The sequence below is a fragment of the Teleopsis dalmanni genome, chromosome X, assembly GCF_002237135.1.
Source record: "Teleopsis dalmanni isolate 2A chromosome X, ASM223713v2, whole genome shotgun sequence".
NCBI classification, from domain to species: domain Eukaryota; kingdom Metazoa; phylum Arthropoda; class Insecta; order Diptera; family Diopsidae; genus Teleopsis; species Teleopsis dalmanni.
This window is the reverse complement of record NC_051848.1, coordinates 46,245,212-46,269,882: the sequence shown is the minus strand read 5'-3', so window position 1 is coordinate 46,269,882 and position 24,671 is coordinate 46,245,212. Positions and strand designations below refer to the sequence as shown.

The following is a 24,671-nucleotide window of genomic DNA, read 5'->3' as shown; positions in this document are numbered from 1 at the left end:
GACCTCAACTTCTGGCATGTGTTTCTTGTTTTACTTACACACATTAGATTTTCCGAATAGGTTCTCGAATTTATATCTATACTCTGAAGCATTAGTATTTGTCACTGATTCTCTAAAATTGTAGTAGCTAGAAAAAAAAGTGATTTCTTTTTGTACTGTTAAGAGTTGTACTTTTCAATATTATGAAGGACTAAAAATTATATTATTGTGATAATCACTGGAACGCTCTATTCTACTGTGAAATAAATAGTAATTGTAGTAGCTAGAAAAAAAAGTGATATCTTTTTGTACTGTTAAGAGTTGTACTTTTCAATATTATGAAAGACTAAAAATTATATTACTGTGATAATCACTGGAACACTCCATTCCACTATAAAATAAATAATAATTGTAGTAGCTAGAAAAAAAAGTGATATCTTTTTGTACTGTTAAGAGTTGTACTTTTCAATATTATGAAGCACTAAAAATTATATTATTGTGATAATCACTGGAACACTCCATTCCGCTGTAAAATAAATAGTAATTGTAGTAGTTAAAAAAAAGTGATATCTTTTTATACTGTTAAGAGTTGTACTTTTCAATATTTATGAAGGACTAAAAATTATATTATTGTGATAATCACTGGAACACTCCATTCCACTGTAAAATAAATAATAATTTCCCCAAAAATGTGTTAATAAATAGACTTTCTTTCATCCGACCTACGAAATAAATAATTTAAAACAGAATTTGGATTCACATTTCAAAGAGAAGTATTTTTATTTATATTTTTAGTTTTATTTTTACAATCAATGGCTATAGTGAAATCATGTCTACTATAACTAATAAAATATATTCATTAATTAATATCTGTAATTACAATTAAATCGAACAAATAATAATTGATATTGAATACTCTTCCGTGCAGAAGGACATAATTAATTTATATTTATTTAGCATGAACAATATTTTATATGCTATTATTATTGATAATTTAGTTCATTTTAAAACTCATTTATTTATTTTCAAATATTTATCATACATATGTATGCATATATATATATATATATATGTGTCATATTTCATTTTTATATATTTACTAATAACTAATGCGTTTTTCAAATGTAGGATGGAAGGTTGCAGTCACGTACTAGTCGAGTTTAGTAAATCGAAGAAGTTCTGAATGAAGGCAATTCTGCATCTATATTTAGTTTCAATCCTAATCTGTATATAATCCTAGTCTAAGAGAAGAACATCAATACTGAATTTATTCAAAACCGATTAATCTTTTTTGTTTTTGTTTTTGTTTTTTTTTTGCTTGTCAATAAAATAGTCTGATTGATTTGATATTATATGTATATATCTGTATATATATATTAATTCATAAATATGTTTTTTTGCATAAACTCACATCTAACATTTTGAAATGTTTTTATGTATATTCATTTATGTATTTATGTAAGTATGTATGTTTGTATGTAATTGATTATGTTTTCATAGACATTTTTAAGAGCAAATATTTTCACATTTAGTTATTATTTAATATGTATATTGAATTACATTGAAAAGTAATTATGTAGTATGTATGTACATTTATGGCTAAACTATATTAAATACTTATTTTAATTTAATTTAAATATTTATATATTGTATACTATTATGAATATTCATGGTAACAACACCAAACACTTAGAATATTTAAATCAATTCTTGAACAACTAACTTTTATTTATTTATTTATTTAGGTATTTATTTATTATGTATATATGTATTTATGTATATACTCGTATGTGTAATATATTCTATAATTCTATAATGCAATAAAAGCAATTGTTAATTAATGAAATAACAGCCGTACGCCACAGTAATTTACACTATTAGATTGAATGTTTGGATTTGTGTGGGCTGTTTGTTCAGTGCAAGGACGAGTGCACAACGGATTGATGTAGGGTTTCAGTAGGGATTTACTCCAATTTTATTTGGAGTAATTTCTCTCTTATCTTACAATACTAAGTAGAAGCACATTCGTAACAGCTTATATGAATTTAAGTTATACAAAAACTAAATTTAGTTTACATAGTTAAGGTTAAGAATAAACTTTCACAGCCACTCCCATAGCAGGATATGCCTAACTAATCAATCGTTGATTCGGTTCAGCAACTGCTTTCAATAGCACATCCCGGTTCAGGTGCAAACCCATGCAGGCAACTATATTGTCTATATTGTCTGCTTGGGTAATTCCATAGTCGGCAATGGCCGGCTATAAAATATATTAAAAAATTCAAAGCAGTATCAAAGTATCAAAATATTTAAATTAATCATATATGCTCTACACTATATGCTATATGGTATATGGTATATGTTAATCTCTTATGATGCTGACTGTAACACTAATTACTATTGAACAATATTTCTACATATACTTAAGTAAATAAAATTTCACAATATTTATTGTGCGTAACGATAAATTAAGAATTAAATATAAAAATAATTATAAGCTTAGAAAATAAATTTCTAATTTTGCATATAAAAAATAATTAAAATTAAAAAGACGAAATTATAAAGTTCGCATCATCAGTCTTCATGCCAACTTATATTTTCACAATTTTTTTTTTTAGTTTCACATTTTGAGTAATTAATTAATTAATTCAATTAATTTTTTGTATTAATTACAAAAATTAATTGTCTTATTATGATATTTAATTGAATTAATATTTTAGCAATTGAGTCGTACATGGCACTTCTATTAAAATTACACATTCCGTTTGCTGAAATGGGCATAATCAATACATATAATCAGCTTGGACTATATGTACTTAAGTATAATTAATTATAATTAAATTTAGTAATTATCAATATTATAATAATTTATATTAGTTATTTTGAAAATTTTCTTTTGTTCCATTATTGAAACGTTCGCACCATTCGAGCAATTCCTTGACTTCCCGTGCGTAATAATCTTCTTGTCTGCTTATACCTGGCGCATTAACCGCAGTTCTCAACTCCAGCGGAGGTCACACATTGTGCAGCTGTTGCTGATCATTTGAACTACCCGTATTGCTAAGCAAGCTGCGTTCGCTAGCTACACTGCCGGGTGCATAGATTAGGTCGTTCTCATTGCAAATCGAGTTTGTTGCCAACACTTTCTGTAGCTGTTGTTGACGGTCTTCATTGGTTTCGGAGCAAGAACTCAACGAGCTGCTGCCACCAATGCTACTGTTACTCTTAATACCAGCACCGCGATTGTAGGAAGCACGTATTGGCTGCACACGCCAGTTATTGAAAGCGTTATCGTTAGCACCATTGGCGTTAGGATGCATTGCAGTCGTTGCAGACATGGGCAACATTTGGGGTTGATGCTGATGCTGTTGCTGTTGTGGTTGCGGTTGTTGTACTGCATACTGGTGTTCATCATCGACTTTAACATATAGACGTTCTATATCATCAATATTACCATCTGCTGTGTGATATAGAACATGCTCGTCATCGTGTGACATTAACATAGCCATTGGCGAAGGTGAACCACCGCAACCGGAATCTGCCATACCATTGTAACAGAAAGAAGAGCTGTCTAAATCCATCAAATTCTTAGAAATTGTTGTTAGATCTGGTGTGTTGCAACTTCGATTGTCATTGCCGTTAACAACACCAACACCAACACCAACACCAATACCAATGCCAACGCCAACACCACCACCACCAACATTACCAACATTACCGACTGCACTACCTGAACCAGTGGAACTGCTGTTGTTATTTAATGAATTGAATTTTTGTTGTTTTTCGCAAATTGCTGCAGTTATTGTTGTTTTAGCGGGTACTGTATTGGAGGCGTTGCCGGGTGTTGCATGCATTTGAAAGTTTTGGGGTTGAGTGTTTAATACTTTGAAGCGTCCACTTTGATTTATGCCTGCTACATTCCGTTTGAGCGTACCGGCACCAGCCAAATGTTGTTGATTCGACACAGAGTCATAAGTATGACAATTGCTAAGTTTATTCTCAGTAATATTCATTTTCTCCTTGGGATAATAATATTGTTCCGAATAAACTGATCGATTGCCCACATTGCTCGGATAAATTTCGCTTGTGGTAGACATTTGCTGATAAATGTTGCCAATTGAATTTTGTTGCTGCGATTGCTGTTGTTGCTGCTGCTGCTGTTGCTGGTGATGGTAGTGACTCTGTTGTATGGGACGTTGGTGCTGTATTATTTGCAATTGTTGTTGTTTTTGGTGTTGTTGACGTTGGTGTTGGGCTGCATAACCTGGACGTTGCTGATAACGTGGCTGTTCATCGTTGCTATTCAATATGGACGATGTTGCATAGGGCGCCGGTGATGATGTATTATTCCGTTGCATACCTCCATACTCACTCGGCGCTTTACCAAAACTCGACACCTCTGCATAGTCTGTCGGAATATTTGAATATTCGCCAACGTATCTGAAAGAACAGAGATAAAAAGTTACTTTCTGTATTCTTATTGATAAATTTTTATTTTGATGCCGCACTACGGCCAGCTTCGTAATGAAATAATAAAATAATTTATGAGAATGTAGGTGCGTCTTTTTTTGTTTTTTGTTTTATTTTTTTCTATTTTTTTTTTGTCAATTTATTTATATTCATCACAAAGAGCAAATGCCTTTGCCAAAAATAAGCGTTATTTATGTGGTCTGCGGTTAAATGACAGAGAGGATGCAAAGGATTTAGCAATGCCATGTGTTTGGTTAGCTTTTAAATTTAAAAAACTATATTCTATATATTGATAAATATTTTTGCAAAAGTGACACTTAGTGCATAAGTGCATTAACAGTATTTTATGGTCCACGAGATTGAACTTTGATAACAGTAAAGATAATCGGAAATAAACTCTTAAAATAGGTTAAACAATGCATGAAATAAAGTAAGGTCCATGGAACGAACTATGATATAATTACAATATCAAGAAATGCAAACGGAAGTATGTTCTTGAATTAGAAAAATAATGTACGGTAATAAAGTATGATTCCCGAAATTATAAGTACTTTCAGTGGCAGAAAAGATAACAAGGAGTATGTTCTTCTTAACAAAGGAGAAATAATGGAGGAATATTGTATGAAAATAAAATAAGTCCATAAGGCAGGTCTATAAGTCTGTAATATAGTGTAAATATTAAGAAATGTAAACGGAAGTATGTCCCTGAAATTATGATGTGGTTTCAATGTCAGGAAAGATAATGGTAATTATGAAGAAACATTGCATTATAATAAAGTACGATCCATAGAACTATGATGTAGTTCCGATATCAAGAAAGGCAATCATAAGAATGTGCTAGAAATAAAGAAATAATGCATGACAATAAAGTATGGTCCGTACAATTATAATATAGTTTCAATAACAGTAAAGATAATCGGATGTATGTTCTAAAAATGCAGAAATAATATATACAATCTAATGTATAATAATAAGTATAAAGTAATGGTAGGGCTTGCTCATATCAAATTTATTTTGCAGTGATAAGGTGACTTTCTTGTTTGATGAATATTTCGAGAAATAAAATTGTTACTTTTAAGGGCATAAGTAAATAAATAAGAAAGGCCTAAATTAAAATGTCAAATCTGATCCTCATGTCCCATGACATTAGTGTGACAATAAGACATGGAAGTGAAAGATAAGTAGCTTAAAAGGATGATGTCTTAAGATATACAACATATCTCCAGCTTTGGGTTTGTATATATATATATATATATATATATATACTATATAAGTCACTGAATAGTAAGATATTTGGTTTCAAAATGTGATGCACCCGTACTTCTTTAAAAATGACGAAGGTTTGAATTAAAATGTCAAATCTGAACTCTAGTGTTTCATGATTTGTTGTGACAATAAGACATGGAAGTTGAAGATAGGTAGTTTAAAAGGATGTTGTCTTAAGATATACAACATATCTCTAGCTTTGGATTTGTTAAGCCACAAATTTGTTGAATATATAATCTCACATTTTAGTGAATGAATATAAATTGGTCATTAAAATTTATTGTCACTGGACTACTTTTGGATTTCGCAAAGAAGCGTGATTGTGAACACAATCTTCAAATTCTCGATGCTTAAGAGCATCTTGATGCACATTAGTCAAGTTATAGTTGAGGTATTACAGACTATGTGCCGACTTTAGGAGAACATTTAAACGATGTTATATATTATCCCTAACAACAGATTAAAACTAATATTAACATCTTGCGGCATTCAAAAATTGTGAAATTATATGAACGTTCTGGTGATATACAAGAAGCAGAAAAGTAATAGAAACAACAAAATGGATGTTAAAGCTTACTTCAGTAAGAAAATCCAGGGAATAATTTAATAACTGAACCTAGTCTCAGAAAGTGTTTTGGTAATTTGTCCCACACACTTTTTAACAAAAAACTATAGTACTATATAGTAATGTATATGGTTCCTGCATGTGTCGAAACATACTTTAACTATTAGAAGCTGAGAGAACTCATAATTAACTGACATTGCAGTATAAGTCCGAATACATATAGTGGTATAGATACTTTCGTATACTTTTCGATGTATATAGTTGTTTGCGCCTGAAGGGATTACTTTTACATTCTAACAATTTGCAGTGAGACCTTAAGAATTTTGATAAATCTTCATGGTTTAATAACCTATAAGAATTATAATAATGACATATATTAATAAAAATAAACGCTGTTAAAAATCCAATATTACGCAAAATATTCTTTGACTTTAATTTCTTTGTTTTTCTTTTCTGTTATATATGTAAACTCTATTACATAGTCCTGTTATATAGAATTTTATTCTTTGCAAAAGTGTTTTACATGGAGTACGACTCAGCGCAATCGAAAGTTGTCATGACCGCATTTTGAGTGGCCGAAAGGCAACTTTTTGTAGGTTTTTTTTTATTTTTTACTTTTTTTTTACTTTTTCAACTAAAATGGTGCGCTAATGAGTTTTGCATCAAAAGTTGGAAATAACCGAGAGGACCTGCAATGGATGCCTTTTTGTATTGTTCGCAAACGGAAAAGCAGCCATGAATGCAGCCATACATGGATGCGCAACAGACGTATTTATATATATCTATATATATATATATATATGAGAATCACTATAAACTCTGTCTGCTTGCCTGACTGACTGCCTGCCTGCCTGTCTGCCTGCCTGCCTGACTGCTAGCCTGTCCTGCTTCTGTCCATATGTGAATTTTACAACGATAATTAAAATTTAATAATTTTTAATTATTTTCATGCAATAACTGACATTTGCTTTACCAGTTTTTGTATAAATTGCATTAAAAATTATTTATAAAAAATAATTATGAATTAAAAGCGTTTTTCACTTCGCCTTTTAGTTTAAATGACCAATTAAGTGGAGAAAATTGTTATGGCTGTCATATTTAAAGAGCGAATGAAATCATTAAGTAATAATGAAAGGCTATGAAACATAATGAAAAATTAAAAATTAACTCCTGAAATCGGGACAAAATTGCTTTACTATGTATAATATTTTTGACGTTGATATTTTTGATTTGTAATTATACACATTTTTTTTTTTTTTTTTTTTTGTGTAGTCACAAGTGACAGCATCACCGGTTTCTGACACTAAAACCCTTTTTTGATGATGTCTTTTGCCATTTTTCGCAAATATCTACAATACTGGAGTGGCTTAAATTGGTTTGCAATATGTACCATATTTATATCTATACTATATATATTTTTTTATCAGTAAAATATATTAAATAAATTTTTTGAAATAAATATATCATTTTGTATATGGTCGAGGCATTTTTATGTATTATATAGGGCTAAGCTTAGGATTGTATTTATGCGGGTTATCGTAAAAATTCACGACACTTTAAAAACAGACTGAGCTATTGTCAGCTATATGCCAAGAAGCCATTGAAAATTACCTAAAAGGATCCAACACTGCAAGATGTGCCAAAAAGGACATTTTAATGATATCGTATTTTATACTTAATCTCAAAGTCCAAACATTATATAGAAATAAATATTTGATTGAAGTCTTCTTTATAAATGCATTTTATATACATTTACTTTCGAAATGGATAGTCTGTTTTTTTTGTACAGAAACAGTATGGTTACAATATTAATAATACTTACAATAAAAATAATGTATATCTTTATCTTATCTAATATCACATCTGATATAACATCCGTGATATCACATACGTTTACTCACATATTCTAGCACAGTGCGTCCAAAATAAACACACTGTGGATCTAAAAAATTTGTAGTGTTTTCTACAAAGACCGATAAAATAGTCAATGTATTTTGCAAAAGGACAGGTATGCACTTATTCTCAAGAAGAAAAAAAATCATTTAGGCCGAGATTTATGGAAGTGGTAGTATAAATTTCGCGAACGAATATAGACTAACAAAACCTTATTCTTGAAAATATTATTGGTGCGTTACGACCGACTTTTCAAATCATTTAAACTAGAGATAACTTATATCAAACGCTTACCACAAAGCTGTCAATGATTTTTAAAGTTCTAAAATTTCACAATATAAGATCCAGTTCGAATATATTCTCAAAAAATTATAATTTTGAATGGTTAAATGCATTATATCACCGACTAATAGTACAAATTACGCGGACTGATGGTGGTTAAAAAATTTTGCTCTGGACTAGATATAGGTACTTAGATATAGGTAAATTATAATTTATAATAAATTATTAAAATTATAAATATAATATAGCTACAAAAAATCCCGGTACCATTATCTACTCAGAAAATAATATCGTTAATAGCATTAATGCAATATTTTACTTGTATGTGAACTGCGCTTACCGCATGCGGTTGAAAATCTTTGTTCTGGAGAATATTATTAAGCAAACTTCACCAGTCCAAAGACTGTAATAAATTGCGAGTGTTTTCTTAAATAATATATATCAGAGACAACCTATAATATATCAATTTTGAAAGTTTAAAACATAGCTTTTTCTCAGCTGTAGTTCAAAGTTATAGTTCTATAACATAAGGTCACTATATAGTAGCTTTCAAAAGTTCAACTTTTGCGATTTGCTCTCTGGCTATATATTTTTGCTTCTTTTTATGTGAAAGAGTTTTATGCTCTTATTCTCTCTTTATCTATAATACATGTGTATGTGCTCTTTGTTTTATATTAAATGTGTAACTGACGTTAGTATATAGTTGTTTGAACAGCAATCGAACTTTCCAATTTCAATATTTTAATTCAATGGACACTAGATAACATTGCACATCTATATAGAAGTTATGTGTGTTTATATCAAGTATTTTATGGATCTTTTCATTAGTGCGCTGGCGAAATCTTTTCTGTTGAGATTTAGTCATTTTTTTTATTTCAGTAAAGATCACTGATTTGACTGTAGAGGTCGCTGTTGCTCATGTACCAGAGAGTGTTTATTATCGATCGGAAAGGATAATCCTGTGCTCTAAAAAAATATTTTAGTGTGTTTCTATGCAAAATTGTTACTCAAAACTATTGGTCTTTGCGTGGATGATAAAGTTGAAAGAATGAATTTTATTAAATAAATAATGATCGATTGTTTTCTGCTGAAGCATGCTTTTCACATATGGAGCAAGGACTCTATATGAACTAAGATGATGAAGTTGAAAGAATGGATTTTTTTGAATAAATAATGATCGATTGTATTCTGCTGAAGCATGCTTTTCACATATGGAGCAAGGACTCTATATGAACTAAGATGATGAAGTTGAAAGAATGGATTTTATTAAATAAATAATGATGGATTGTATTCTGCTAAAGCATGCTTTTGACATATGGAGCAAGGACTCTATATAAACTAAAACCCCCTTAATTGGAATGCAGTAAGGACTGCATGCATGCACTCCTACAACTCTCCTAATTTCATTGATTGCCTAAATAATACTTGAATGTTTTTCTCTAAATTGTGTACAGACCATTTTCAAGGCTTTAATTGCCATTTTAAATGTTCAAAACAGGAATTTCCGATTTGTCGCTTCAACTGCTAAATTCATTTGTTCAGGACATTAATTATTAAAAATGAAATATTTCGCATGTGTTCGGCTTTAGTGGCTGGCCTGGCAATTTAACATGGACGACGATTAGTGAATACTTTTATATTGTAAATATAGTGGAAATGTGAGTGAAAATAATTTTTTGTGTTTTTGTAAATTGCAGCAATAAAATAATTGAAAAATATTGCAACAAAAAATAAAAAAAATAAAAATAAAATCACTATTAAAAAAATACTGAAATGAGAAACAAAAGTTTTGGTAAACCAAAATAATAAATTGTCTTCATAATAAAACGCAAATACCGATGCAAAATTAAAACGCATAAATAAATAAGCATTTTAATGCAATTTGCGTGATGTATGATGTACGGCGTGCGGTATGCGGTGTGTGGTGTGCGGTGTGTGAAATTTGGTGGATGCGCAGCTTTAATAGTTCCACAATGACGGGATTGTTCTGTACTGTTTTGTTCGGTCTATTATTGCAGTGGCGAGCCTCAAACAGCAGCCGCTAATTACGCCACAATATTTGATTAAATTCGACCAAAATTCAATTTTAATGGAAACAGCCCCGGAACCAACAACAGCTTTTCGACAGGAAAATGTTTCCATCGCAAAGACAAACAATTAAAATGACAATTCATTCAATCGATTTACGATTAGTTTTCAGTTCATAATCATGATACGGAGGGGTATGAAAAAATCCAAAGGTCTAAAGCACTAAGAGTGGTAGTATGAGATCATATGTATAGATAGATAGAGAGAGAGAGAGAGAGAGAGAGAGAGAGAGTGGGGATAAGATTCACATGTTACATTCGACGGCTATTGCTTTGACTTATTCTATGGAATTTAACAATAATAAGACAAAGAGAAGTTTTCTATTTGGTTGAAAAATATCATTTGATGAAACCAAGCATCAGTATGCCTGAGGCTAGCAGCATTATGGTTTCCTAGTACAAATCTTTACTAACCCTAGCTTTCATAGATGTTCCATTAAAAATCAATTAAAAACGTTTTGGTTTCATTTGTTATTGAAAATAAATGAAAGCTGAAAATTTTGGTTGATTTTCAGTAACTTTTATGGAAACTCCTCTTCGTTATGAATGTGCAATAGTAGCTCCACTGCATTTGATACTATATTTGTTTGTTTGCAATGTAGCCCTCCCACTGCCCCGCTTTGTGCCAGTTGTAAATGCCATACTAGAATTGTGGGAAATTTTTGGGTTTTGGAAAGACCAACTTAAAATTGCCTTCATTTACAATTTTCAACGTTTTTCGTACGTTTTCTCCCTTCAATGATGAAAACCTCAAAAATGTTTTGCTTAAAGCAAAATTTTGTTATGGAAAGAAAAGCTCGAATTTCAAATACCAAACGGCAGAGTGTATATGTTTGCTTTTCTTTTAGCCCTAACATTTCCCATATTACTCTCTCTTTCTGTCTCTGTTTTTTTTGTTTTTTTTTTTTGTGTTGTTTTAGGTTTTGTTTTTGTGCAGGGCAAAGGATTTTTTCTGAGATTTGCTCCGTTGGTTGATGTATTTTTTGGAAACTCATTTGGCAATTGCAATTCGACGAATGATGCACTTTTATGCATTATTCTTGCACTTTCGCACCCATTTACACATAAGCATCCAGACATTAAATAAACGTCCTCAGGTGCTATAATAATTACATTTTGTGCTCTTGCAATATGTGAGGATGACTGCAGTAATAAAACTTCTATTTAAAGGATCCATAAGAAATTTAGTAAATACTTGCAATAAGCAAATATTCGTAAATTTTCAAAGATTGTTTTAAACTCTTAAAAATAAACAAATGCATTTATAAGTACTTACATATAAATTAATATTTGCATATTTAATATAAAAATAGTTGAAATCAAAAAAAGAGTTCAATATTTAAGTTTCTGAAAATTCCTTGGATGATATGGAGAAAAATATACTAAAAAATGGACTAATATTGCAGTAGATCTAAATAAATTTTGTTCTACAAGCATTTGTTAAAAACTCATATATATATAAATTAAATAAATTATTAAATTAATCTATAATATATAAATTAATCCTAATATCAGTAGTAATTTTTACTCTTTTTCAACAACAACAACTACTACTACTATTTTTCTTACTACTTTCTCCACTACCGTTTATTACCTCCTGATTTATATTATTTTATATTATTATTATTTCATTACACTACCGAGTTCCGATTATTATTATAGGATACATATTATTATTATTGGAGATAACAATTTCTACTACTTTTCTACTACTCCTACCACTACTACTAGTATTTTTCTTAGTACTTTTCATACAACTGTTCCTACTGTTACTATAGGAAATTCGATATACCACAACTCAGGTGGTCTATTGCCCTTAACCCATTTATGTTAATTATTCATTATAATTTTAATGAACGTCTATAATTAGACTTTTTTTAGCACTTTTAACGGTTTTGTATTATACTATATATTGTAAGAGTAAAGAAATCTGTTCCACAAAAAGATGCGCCTTGTGAATATAAGTTTAATATGAAAATATCGATAAATAACACAATATATCAATGCTGGTAAAATCAGAATTCAGCAGAATTTTAGAAGGCTGGATTATTGATCCACCATTGTTCATCAATCATATAGTTAAGTAGACTATATATTCGATCAGTCCACCGATTGAAGTGGTACGAAGTACAAATATTAATATATTATAGTTTTTCTGTCATTTATAAGTAATACCATGATTTGTTATCTTAGAGTACATAGATCCCCAATTTAACAAGATAGTATTCCACTGTTTTATCAGAAAGACGAAACCTAAAAATATGTTTTTCTTGGTTTTCGATTAAGATAATCTTACCTTTGTTGCGTTCGCTCGCCATTTGCAATTTGATCTTGTGATGAATTTCCGCTGCCATTAGTCGATAAACAAACTGGTGCATAATCAGCGATTTGATCCTTTTGCAAGTCTAACGTATCACCGCTAGGAGAAGTACGCCACACCATGCCACCAGCCGTTGCATCTAGCCAGAAGCCATTACCATTCCGGGATAAGTTAGGCATTTTCAACACATCATTGGAGTGATGAGAACCTGAATTAAGAAAATATCATTGGTAAGGTGAGGTTTTGTTATGAGGTCATTTAGTAAGAAATACTATATTGTATATAGATATTGATTGTGCAGGATATATATTACCAATTTATATTAACTTTGGAAGATGTTTTACTTAATTGAATTGAAAAATAACGATTGAAGGGAAAAAAGTGGAAGAAGAAAGGTGCTTATTTTCAATCAAATTAAAATATACAGTTAGAAAAATATTAATAATTTAAAAATAGAGTTCATTTTATGAGTAGAAGCTGCATATTGACAAATCCGTGTTTATATACAGTATTATTGAAAGATATTTCACTGAACAAAAATTAATGTATGTTTGTTTATATGAATTTTGCTAGTACTCGTTTTTTTTTGTAAGATTGCTCAGTTCTAAGCATATCTTGTCTCAATCAGACACCTGTTTACTTCCAATCTTTCTCTAAAACTAGCTAAGTTCAACGCGTTTTTCTTCACAATATTTAATATAAATTATAGTTTTTCTCTTATACGGCAACACAATGCACCAATAGCTCTAAGTGAATTCTTTTGGATTAACCTGACCTAGTCGGTACAATCTAACCTAACCTACATTAAGACCGAAAAGTTTTCGAAAATTCTCATTTAAAATTCGCGCGCTGTATATTTTTCGATATTTTAAGTTTATGTAGTTTGGCAGCACTGTCCTTAATTACTATGCCAAAAATGAGCGCGATCTGTCAGACAGTTCGTTTACGGCAGCTGTTGAAACCAGTTCACCTCAGTAGTGCGTTGCGAAAAAAACAATGGAAAAAAATATTGGACAAAGAGTTTGCATCAAATTTTGTGTTTCGAACGAAATTTCGTGTGCAGAATCGTTGCGAATGCTACAAAAGGCTTATGGGGAATCAGTTTTATCGAAAACTCAAGTTTATGAGTGGTACAAAGCCTTTCAGGACGGTCGTACGACCGTCGAAGACATTTCGCAACGCACTACTGAGGGGAACTGGTTTCAACAGCTGCCGTAAACGAACTGTCTGACAGATCGCGCTCATTTTTGGCATAGTAATTAAGGACAGTGCTGCCAAACTACATAAACTTAAAATATCGAAAAATATACAGCGCGCGAATTTTAAATGAGAATTTCCGAAAACTTTTCAGTCTTAATGTATGTTAATATAAACTATAATTTATAAATTATTTGTTATATATTTAAAATAAACTATAAGAGACTATAAATTAATTTAAAAATTCTAATATTTTTTAAGACCACTGATAATGAGTACTTGACAATACTCGAAACAGCGTTGTATGGTCACCTAAATTTCAATAAATTAATTAAAATTTTTGTTATTATCTTTTCATTTCAATTTAAACTATAAAATATAATATAATATAAACATAAACGTAAATCCACATAAAATAAATTTGTGATGGGGACTCTAATCAAATTTTCATATCAATAAATTTTTTGGATCTTTCCATTTGATGTGAAGTACAATATCATACAAATTTTCTTGACATTTAAATATTTTTCATTACTTCATATATTAGAAGTTATATTTAGTGACTTTCAGTAATTTGAGAGCTTAAAGACTATTCACCTAAACACGATCCTTTCAAATATCTTTCAGTAACAGATACTTTTGAAATAATTTTTGGTGGCTGTCGGCAAGATCTGGGAATTGCTTAACATTAATTTCATGGATGTTCGGGAATAAGATCCGTAGTGTCGAGAGTTTGAGGATTATCTATATAGACTATCTATATATCTGGCGGTGATATATCGCATTAACTTAGTGATCATTTCCCATTATTAATACGTGCACAGAAAAAACAACAAAACAGGTAGTATTGAGTGGCTTGCAACTAAATGGTTATCTTCCATATTCATTTCTGCTGTTTTATGTTAAAAAAAATATTGATTATGTTGTCATTACAGCTATCAGTCTTTAAGATTTGTCGAACCTATCACTTTACCAGACCAAATGGCATCCAGTGGCATATAGAAACTTTTTGTGGATTCAGTGGTGTTTCTTTAGTTGCTTATGGATTTTTCCTGATTATATGCAAGAATTCTTTTGTGATAATATTGCTTGTAAAATTAATTTCAACGCATTTAACAGGTATTAAACAATCGTATAGTAAAATGATAGAGCTTAAGTTAGGCATAATATATCTTAGCTAACAGTTTTGGCACTTCTAAAACAATGCTGCCAAATCAGGACTACAAAATGGATAACCTCCTAATTTTTTAACAGCTACTACTATTAGATAAAGTCTTTAAAAAATTAATCCTTCAAATGTTTTTAAAATAAATTTTTTTTCTCCATTTCGAGTTTGAAGGAACTAACAAAATATACAGTTTGGCAGGTTTTCTATCGTCAAATGGCTTAGAAAATTTATAACAAAAAATAATTCAAACCAATTTCATTTTTAATTAAGTAAATAAAAATTCGCAAAATATGAATCTGAAGGGAAAATAAAATACACATAAAGAGTTTTGAAGTCTTTTTAATTTTGTGTAGGAAAAATACATTAAAATGTATATTTTATTATATTGGGTTATATGTATATTTACATAGAATAAACGATTATATGTCCTTGTTAAGTATGTAATAAATATAATCAGACATTGAAATAAATTTCCTGCATATGTTTTATGGGTCCATGTATTACAGAGTTTATTAAATAAGCAATTAAAACTTTTTTAATTGTGTATTGCAAATTTTATTTAATTGTTATTGTTTAAATTTAAAAATATTTTATAACTTTAATTAAATATATACAAATTAAAAGCACCGTGCATATCTATATGTAAACAAAGCAAAGCAATTAACCAAAAAAAAAAAAGTTGGCGTGGGCTTTGCTGATGCTTCAATACTCTACACACAAGTATTTCATGTATGTGATAAATCCCTAAATTTATGAAAAATATTTACGAATCATGTTTTCCTAGTATATGGGTCTGAAATGTTTATATGAACTGATTTTTGTTATCTATAACTGTCTAGTCTCACGTTTAATCCTTGTATGAAATTCAATTTTTTTTTAATTCAAAACTGGTTTATAAAAATTCAGACAGTTATTCTATCTATTCATCTAGTTGAGCTGATCAATTTTATTTACATTTTATCTTAAACACACTATTTTACAAACACGTCGACCAACTTAATACACTCATTGCATATTATGTGTATAAAGGATTTATGCAAAAATCACACAATGGCAAAAAAATTAAACACCACAAATTTGCATATGCGTTGCAGTGTTAATAAATTACATTGCATACTTTTTGGCGGCATTTATTTATTTGTGCAATTTTTCAATCAGTCTGCTTAACACTGCGACAGACAGTGCTCGTAACTACAATAATAACAACAACAAAAATAAAAAGAACAATAAAAAATAAAAATAAAAAATGAAAAAATAACAGTAACAAAAGTAGAATCAAAAAGGTACGGTTTTTCATTTTATTTGAAATTTTTATTGAAATTATTGTCAATTCTCGAATGCACTTTTGCAATAATAAAAGTAAAACAACAACTACAATCCGTGTTAATGAATGTGTTGTGCAGCGGTAAAAACGACTTGCATTGCGGCATATAACAATCTATCGGCCAAAATGCAAGCGCACTACAGCAGGCCAGCAGTACAGCAGTACAGCAGTAGAGCAGTGGAGTATAATGCCAAAGCGCACACAGTTGTACGTTTTTGTTAACATAAAAATATTAAAGAGAGAGAGCCTCCCATAACATAAAGCTGACCAAAAGAGTTCAAAAACTTGAGGCTCAAGAGCGTGCGGCGGCTCCACAGCAAAAAAATGAACCAATTAAACTGTCAGTAATAAAACTGTGAGGAGTCAACTGAGTGTTTTATTGCTGCAATTTTCGCAGCGAGTTTTTGGCAGTAACAGGAACACAGCAACAACAACAACAACAACAACTACAACAACAACAATAACGAAGTTTTACTATTCTTGATGCTCATGCCGATGTTTTTATTATTATTATTATTGTTGTTGTTATTATTAAGCATAACATTTGTTTTATTTTTTTGTTGCATAAAATGCAATTGTTGTCAAAAAGTTTTCATTTGTGCAGGTGTACAAAGAAGCGCACCATTACGCCTCGTATTCTCGGTACGTGGGCACGTGGGTCAGTCAAAGTTTTGTAAGTATGTTACTCAATGTTGGTGATATCATAGTTGTTGTTTTGTTGTTGCTGTTGTTGTTGTTGTTGCCTGAGAAGTGCAATATTTGTTGGATGAGTTTGTTTTACAACAGAATTGCACTTAACAATGCAGAATGCGCATTTATTTTTGATGCTTTGTTATGGCTATTTGCTGTCTGGTAATGGATGAGTGCCTATAAATATGCAACATGTTTTTCAAGTGAAGTATGAAATGCCTTTTCAAGCAGAAAATTGCCAGTTAAAGGCCGTAATATATATACAATGATTGTGTTCTTGTGTTCTTGCGTTTTTGCGTTTCTATATTTAGCGTTTTGCATATTGAAATAATGTTTTCAATTTAAATATAAATAAAATGGCATTATCAAATTAAGGGAATTAAATAAAAATATAAGTAATTGACACGATTAGAGTTTAGAGTTTAATAAAAAAATTTAATAAAATTGGTTATATATCTATACAGCTTTAGATTTTCAAGATATCAGGTAAAATATACTTTACTATAAAATAAGTTTGTTATTATTTTAAATATATAAATATTTGACTTTAAACGGAAAAACGCAAAAACGCAATCATTATACTTTGACCTTTGGAAGATCGTATAATTGTTGAAAGATAAAAACAATGAAAATCATGAAAATGAGGACATCTCATTAGGCATATATGATGATATATCATTAGTAAAATGTAACATAACAAAATATATTAAATATTTAATTTAATTTATTAAATAAATAAGTATATCATTTACAAATAAATTTTATGAAAATGTACGTGACGTAAAGTACTGTTCCAATATAATATATTATAAGTACTAGAACCAATTTAACGTACTAACCTCTGTGTATTGGTATATTTATCAAATTTCAATTAAAGTTTAGCAAACACACTTAAGTTAGATTTTTTTTTAATATGCATAATTTTTAATTAAACATTAAGGGCTACGATGTGCTATGGCAACTTTTATACTAAAGAAAGTCCTAAATTGCTTTGCCACAATTCTCCAGCACCTCCTGGTTGGGTGCCTTTCCTTTATGCTTGGCGTGCGCTATTATTTAAATTGCAAAGTAGCAAAATTGCTAAACAATGTTAAATACATTCGCGCCTACTTTTCCAACAACTTCAATTACAATACAATGGAAATGAAAATGAAAATGGAAATGGAACCGAAAGGAAAACAGTATACAAAATGCCACCGTGTATTTATTTGCTTTGATAGCAATGAGGACGTGCACGTATGGATCCCTGGCACATGCACCTCACCGTGCACCTTCATCTCAACGATGTGCAAGCGCACGGCGGACACCATCTACACATATGTATGGCATTCCTTCCCTTAGTCGGTGTGCTTTCTTCTGCGAACCTCGGTTCTGACGATGTGGAAAACTGCTAGGTACGTGCACACTTTAGCGCGCACAATATAGAAATTACAGTTATTTGTGATAAAAGTAGCTACGGAAGTAACACAAAAAGAAAAACTTTAAGCATTTCTGGGAAAAGTACACATTACACACACACACACACACACATACATACATGCAGATTTTGTGCATCCTTTGCAGGAGTCTCACGATAACATGTGCCACGGATAGAGGAAAGTTAGTTCTGTGAGTAGCGCTGATTATGCTGACGGTGTTCTGTGCATTAAAGAGGAAATCAGGCGAGAAGTCAGCCAGCACAAAAGCAACTTAGCTCCAAGGAATTTTGTTAAATATTTCCGTTTTTAGTACTGTTGATTCTGATTTTGATTCTGACCTTGTTCAATTATATATCTACATTATATAACTTTTTTCTCCATTTTTATAGTTGAAGTGGATAGTGACTTTAAAAGATAATACAAAAATAAAAATAATAAATTGAACAGGACGATTGAATAATGTATTTAGCCGTTAATGAGCGTAGCACAGTTGGAATGATATTGAAGTAAATAGTATTAACCCTTTACTGTCAAATTGTAATGCTAGAGACACTTACGTGATAGGATTGGTGTTCATAGAAATGGAAATAGAAAATATTTATTTTAACATGGGGAATGTCAAAAGTTTATTCAACAATTGAAGAAGGTAAGTTATACTCAGCCTACCATACAGAAATGGTTCTGAAAGTTGGGAATATCGAAAGAATCTACGATGGGAGTATAAACTAACTAAGAAAAGAAAACTAAAGGCAAAAATATCGAGTACGTCCCTTACCAAGGGTTACGAACTTTGCAATCTCGATTGGAGTCATGAGAAAACTGAATAAGTGAGTAGTATCGTGTTGTTATTACTGCCGTAGTTAACAGAGATCTATCAAGGAGATAATATGAAGATAATTACATAGACATATTATTACATGTTAGTATGCGAGGAAAGGAGATTGCTTGAAGTAAGAATGAAGCGTAAGTGAGATATAAATTGAAGTCAACTGATGTCAAGGCGAAAAACTTAGTTACTTTAATGGAGAGATTCCAAGAACGACCGGGAATACGTTCCGCAATCACTCTTCTATGTAGACGACCAAGTGCTGCTTAACACTTTCAAAGGGGCCACGGCAACAGGTATGGTTCTTGTTTAAGTAATATGATGGTGGATATGGCTACAGTTTAGATATACAGTTTATGTATATTGGAAATCAAGAAAGATACTATATTTGTAGAAGCGCTGGTAACATTTACGTTATTTTATTATTATTTTTTATTATTTCAAATTGAGAATCAACTTTTGTTGGTTATTTAGTTAATTAGGGTAGAAGTGTTATACTTTCCAAAAGGTCGTTATAAAACAAACTAAAACAACAACAACTTAAGAATTAATATATAATATTTTCTGATTATTATAAGGTGACTAAGGTATTCATTATGACTTCTTTATAAAAATTAGTAAAAGATATTTAAAGCACATTTTGAAAGTAGTTCTAAGTGTTAAATAAGCACACAATATAGTTAAATTTTCATAACATATTTTAATAAACAAAAAAAATTAATTATTAACAAAATTTAAATATAATAAATTTGGCGTTGTCAGGCTTTGGAATAATTTCTAACGATTATGTCTAAAATAAGCTGAGAGTACTCTTTTTAAAACACATACCTCGCATGGTACTCAAAGCGGATTGCTTCATCATGATGTGCTTGCGTTTTACAAAGACCATTGCACCAAAGGATAGCATCATAATGGCCAATATAGCTCCCAACAAAATAATGAACCAAGGTTGTGTCACTACATCATCCGCATGATCTTGATTAATAGTATACCTGTAGAAGAACAAAACAATATATGTAAAATTTAAGAGATATAGAAAGAGACGATATCAGGTAAAAAGAGATAAAAAGTGTTCCACTGAAAACTACGGTAAAAAAAACAAGGAACAAGTTCTTACCTTTGATTAATAAACGGATCCAGAAGTTTCGTAAGTGGATTTAAACGTAGCGTGGCAGGCGTACAATAGGGACCGACGCCAGCATTATTCCCAGCTGCAACGCTTACTGTGTACATCACACCCTCAGTTAAATTAGCCAGGACAAGGGTAGGCGAGGCAGCGTCAATGGTGACATTTGTTAAAATGCGCGAAAAATTGTGAGCCGTATCAATGCCGCGCACAATGACATGATAGAAAAGTAGAATACCTAAAGAGTAGAAAAGAATAGAGCACATATAAAAAGGACTGAATTGATTGAATTAGTTGACAGAAGAGTAAGCCTGGCTGCTTCTGTGTTGACAAATCAAGATCTAATGAAGCATAAAAAGGTTTTTTGGCTACGTATTTACATACAAATGCCGCAACATTCTTTCATCTGTAAAATCTTTTCATTTTCAGTTTTTTTTTTTTGGTTCTTTTACTTACCATGCTCAGCTTTGAGTTTTGGTGCCTTCCATTTCAGGAACACAGCTGAAGAATTAAGCAGTATTGCTTCCATGCCAAATGGTGCGTCATTCGGAACTGAAATGGAAAGTTGTTTGTAAATAAAAATTCGAACAAATGAACTTTTAACAATTTCTATTGTATACGTATTTCTTGAAGGGTTCTTATGGTAGAATTTCCATTTTTAATATGAGAACTGAATGTCAATTAAGGTAATTAGAAATTATCTGTTGTATTATAAGTGCAAAAGTGAGTAAATCAGCAGAAGTAGCACAAATAATAAAGTAATGTATTTTGTAATTTTTTAAGTAGACGGGAAATAGAACATAGTCTTGTGTTTGAGATTTCGATCAAATTTCAATTTCAATATACTCCCTGCCATATGGTATGAAATATATCCAAATCTGAAATATAGTACTGAATCCTTTGAAGAAATTTTTTAATGACTTGTCATTGCATTGCTGACAATAGTTAGGCTATACCTTAGTGGACATATCGAAAAATAAAACATTATGTATGGCTTGTGTCATCGTCCTGTTGCAATCGCATGTGTCCCACATCCATATCCTTCATGCCACGGCAAAAAGAAACTTACAGCCATGTAAAATAGCAATCAAAGTTCATTGTTTGGCTTATCGATAGTTAATTTTGGATTTTCAGTTCGTCGGAAGTGACAATCACGTTTGTTAACATGGCCATCAAGCGAAAAATAGGCCCCATCACTAAATTAAATCACTAGTATCACTACTTGTGTATTAAGTTTTCACAACTCTGTAAGCGGTTATTAAATGATTTATATTATAAAATATAAACTAAAATAATACTGCCATATCAAGCAATAAACGTAAAGGATAACGCTTTGCTTGTGAAAATAGAAATAGGAACAAACGGGGTACCAGCTCTCACCGGAATGGAGCATTGGGACTATGGTTGATCATTTGTGCTGCAACATACCCTAACCGAACAGAAGACATTCCGCGCCTTCCGAATGAAAGCCAGAATGTCGGCCGTTGAGAACCTGCTAATACCAGAAAGGGAGAGTAGTTCTCGACCCAGTGATCTCCTCGTCGCTCAGATCAAGGCCGGATAGTCACAGAGAAGTCTCGTCTGCTTCTAATCAGAGTCGACAGAGACCAATTTTGTTAAGGTGATAACGCAGTCCATAGTTAAATATCCCACCAGCAACCTCAATTCTGTTTTGCTGAAGAACGATACCTTACTAGAATGTCACGCCATTAGCGACTTCTCTCGGCTGAAAACCATTTATCAATCAGAGACTTAGTTGTAGATCAAGTTAATCCACAATATGACCACCATATGAATCTAATAATATTTGTTAGAAACAAAAGTAGATAACATATTTATCACCAAAAGAATCTTGCCTTTTGGAAAAGCAAGACTTCTTGACTTTTAAAGTTTTCATCTTTAAAGAAGAAGACAAGTTTTTTTTTGTTTTTTTTAAGGCATTTATTGTTCTTTCTTTCTTTATATTTGTTTTTTAAGAGCAAAAAAATGACAATTATTAACTTTACAGACTTGTTTATGTTTCAAGCCAAAGTCATGTAAATATCAACGTAATCTCGGCATTTTCAAAATAATTGCAGAATAAAAAAGGATTTCATGTGAAATAAAAAGTCATAAAACTTTTAAACAAAACACACGCACAAATAGAGAGGTGCACACTGCTCTGCACTGCTCCTTATTTTTTGATTCTTACTTCTTGCACATTCAGCACCCACGTAATTATCCTCACACATACTACTACATATGACATATGACATACGTGTATGTGTATGTGTATGTGTATCGGTATGTGCCTTCGCATACGATTGTGGTTATGCGATTGCAAGAAGTGTTTGTGGCTGGATGGCGATGGGGATGGGGATGAGGATAGGAAGAGAAATTCATATAAATAACAATGCAAAGATATTGTTAAATTTTGTGGCATGTAAAATTTTTCATCACTTCATCAAACTCATTGCTGATGATGCTGCTGTGCAAGGGCAAGTAACCATGCAATCCATAGGTAATGAGAATTTGCCACAAATGCATTTCTGTTAAGCCACCTTCGTATGCTACCCCTTTTTCCTTCATTCCTTCGCCATCACCTACCTACGACTGCTGCTTGATAACTTGCAAGCAAGCGCGCAACATTTTGTATTATTTGAAGTTGACAACTGTGAAGAGTGTCAGCCCAACATATATATTGTGTATGTATATATATGTGTATACATTTGTAATAGTGGTGCATGTGTGTGGCTGGTAGTCAACCCATACATTTAGTAAATCAAACTCATTTTATATTTATACCGTTTCCACTTTTGAGATGACTTTTTGCACAAGGAGAACTGCCATTGCAATTGCAATTGCGAAAAAGATAAACAACGATTATTTTATAAAAAGAAACGACAACAACAACAATAGCAACAATAACAACAACAGTAATAAAAGGCACAAAGGTAACAACAATAATAAGAGCAAATAGAAGCAGTTAATGCTGGCAATGCTGGAAATGCTAGAAATGCTGGGAATGCTGCAAAACTTGCATTCATTGTAAATTGTGCCAGCATCGGCATCAGCATCAGCATCAGGATCGGTAGAGGCAGCGGCAGCAGCGGTAACATCATCGGTGGCTACCGGACGACGACTGTGCTGGATTATGCCTTACCTTGCTCTATATCATTCTGCTTAAATTGCAAAATGTGAGCGAACATAACCACAAAAGTTGGCGCCCGTTGTTTGTTTTTTTTTTTGTTGTTTTTTTTTTGTTGTTTCATTTATTTTCATTTATTTCGTTTAACATTTTTAAGGACTTTCCTATTTGCTTATTTGTTGAGGTGTACTACAACGAGCACCTACTGCTGCTGCTGCTGTCGTTGCTTTCGCCGAGACACTTGGAAGTTTACATTTAAATAAGCATGCTGCATGCACAAATCCACAGACAAACAGACAAACAGACAGACAGACAGATACATGGACGGAACGTCACATACCCACACACATACACACACGCACACAATTGAACATTTAGATGCGACATGCGACATGTGACTGTGGAGTAAACTAAATGTTTTGTGCTGCAATTTGAATGCAATTTGAATAAAAATAAAGCAGCAATAGTGGAACGGAGATATAAAATGAGAGAAAAGAGTTGCTGTTAGGAAAACAAAAGCTTGACAAGCACTTTAGATTGTCACATGAAATTAAAAAGAAACAAAAAGAAAGCAAACAACGCACACAAACACACAAACACACACAAAAACAAAAGCAAAAAGGAAAAATTGAATCCAAACTTTCTAATAATACATGTGGCTTTGTATTTGTTGTGTGCATGTATACTTGAATGTGTGTATGTGTGTGTGTGTGTGTGTGTGTGCGTGCAATTGTGTTTATATAAAGAAATTACTTTGCTTTGTATCAGAAAAGATGTGAAGAAGTAAATGCTTATACAGGCACATATACACAAACACACACACGCACACTCACACACACATGCACATATAAATAAATTGTGAAGTTATGCTTATAGAAGCACAAAGCAAACAAACAGTTGCACTGCACGTAAATTCACACTCAGCACAGACAC

General features: G+C 31.4%; 1 protein-coding gene across 1 annotated transcript in view; it reads right to left on the bottom strand.

The window, feature by feature from the left end:
* Window positions 1-2,601: 2,601 nt before the first annotated feature.
* The window catches only part of LOC119687913 (protein sax-3), a 115,819-nt gene continuing 93,749 nt past the window's right edge, over window positions 2,602-24,671 (bottom strand). Inside the window, exons 10-14 of the mRNA XM_038102463.1 lie at window positions 21,068-21,163; window positions 20,603-20,849; window positions 20,314-20,477; window positions 12,839-13,070; window positions 2,602-4,419 (exon numbers count right to left, since the gene is read on the bottom strand). Of these exons, the coding sequence (XP_037958391.1) occupies window positions 2,994-4,419; window positions 12,839-13,070; window positions 20,314-20,477; window positions 20,603-20,849; window positions 21,068-21,163 (2,165 nt within the window). The 3' untranslated portion in view covers window positions 2,602-2,993. The remainder of the gene's footprint in view (window positions 4,420-12,838; window positions 13,071-20,313; window positions 20,478-20,602; window positions 20,850-21,067; window positions 21,164-24,671) is intronic.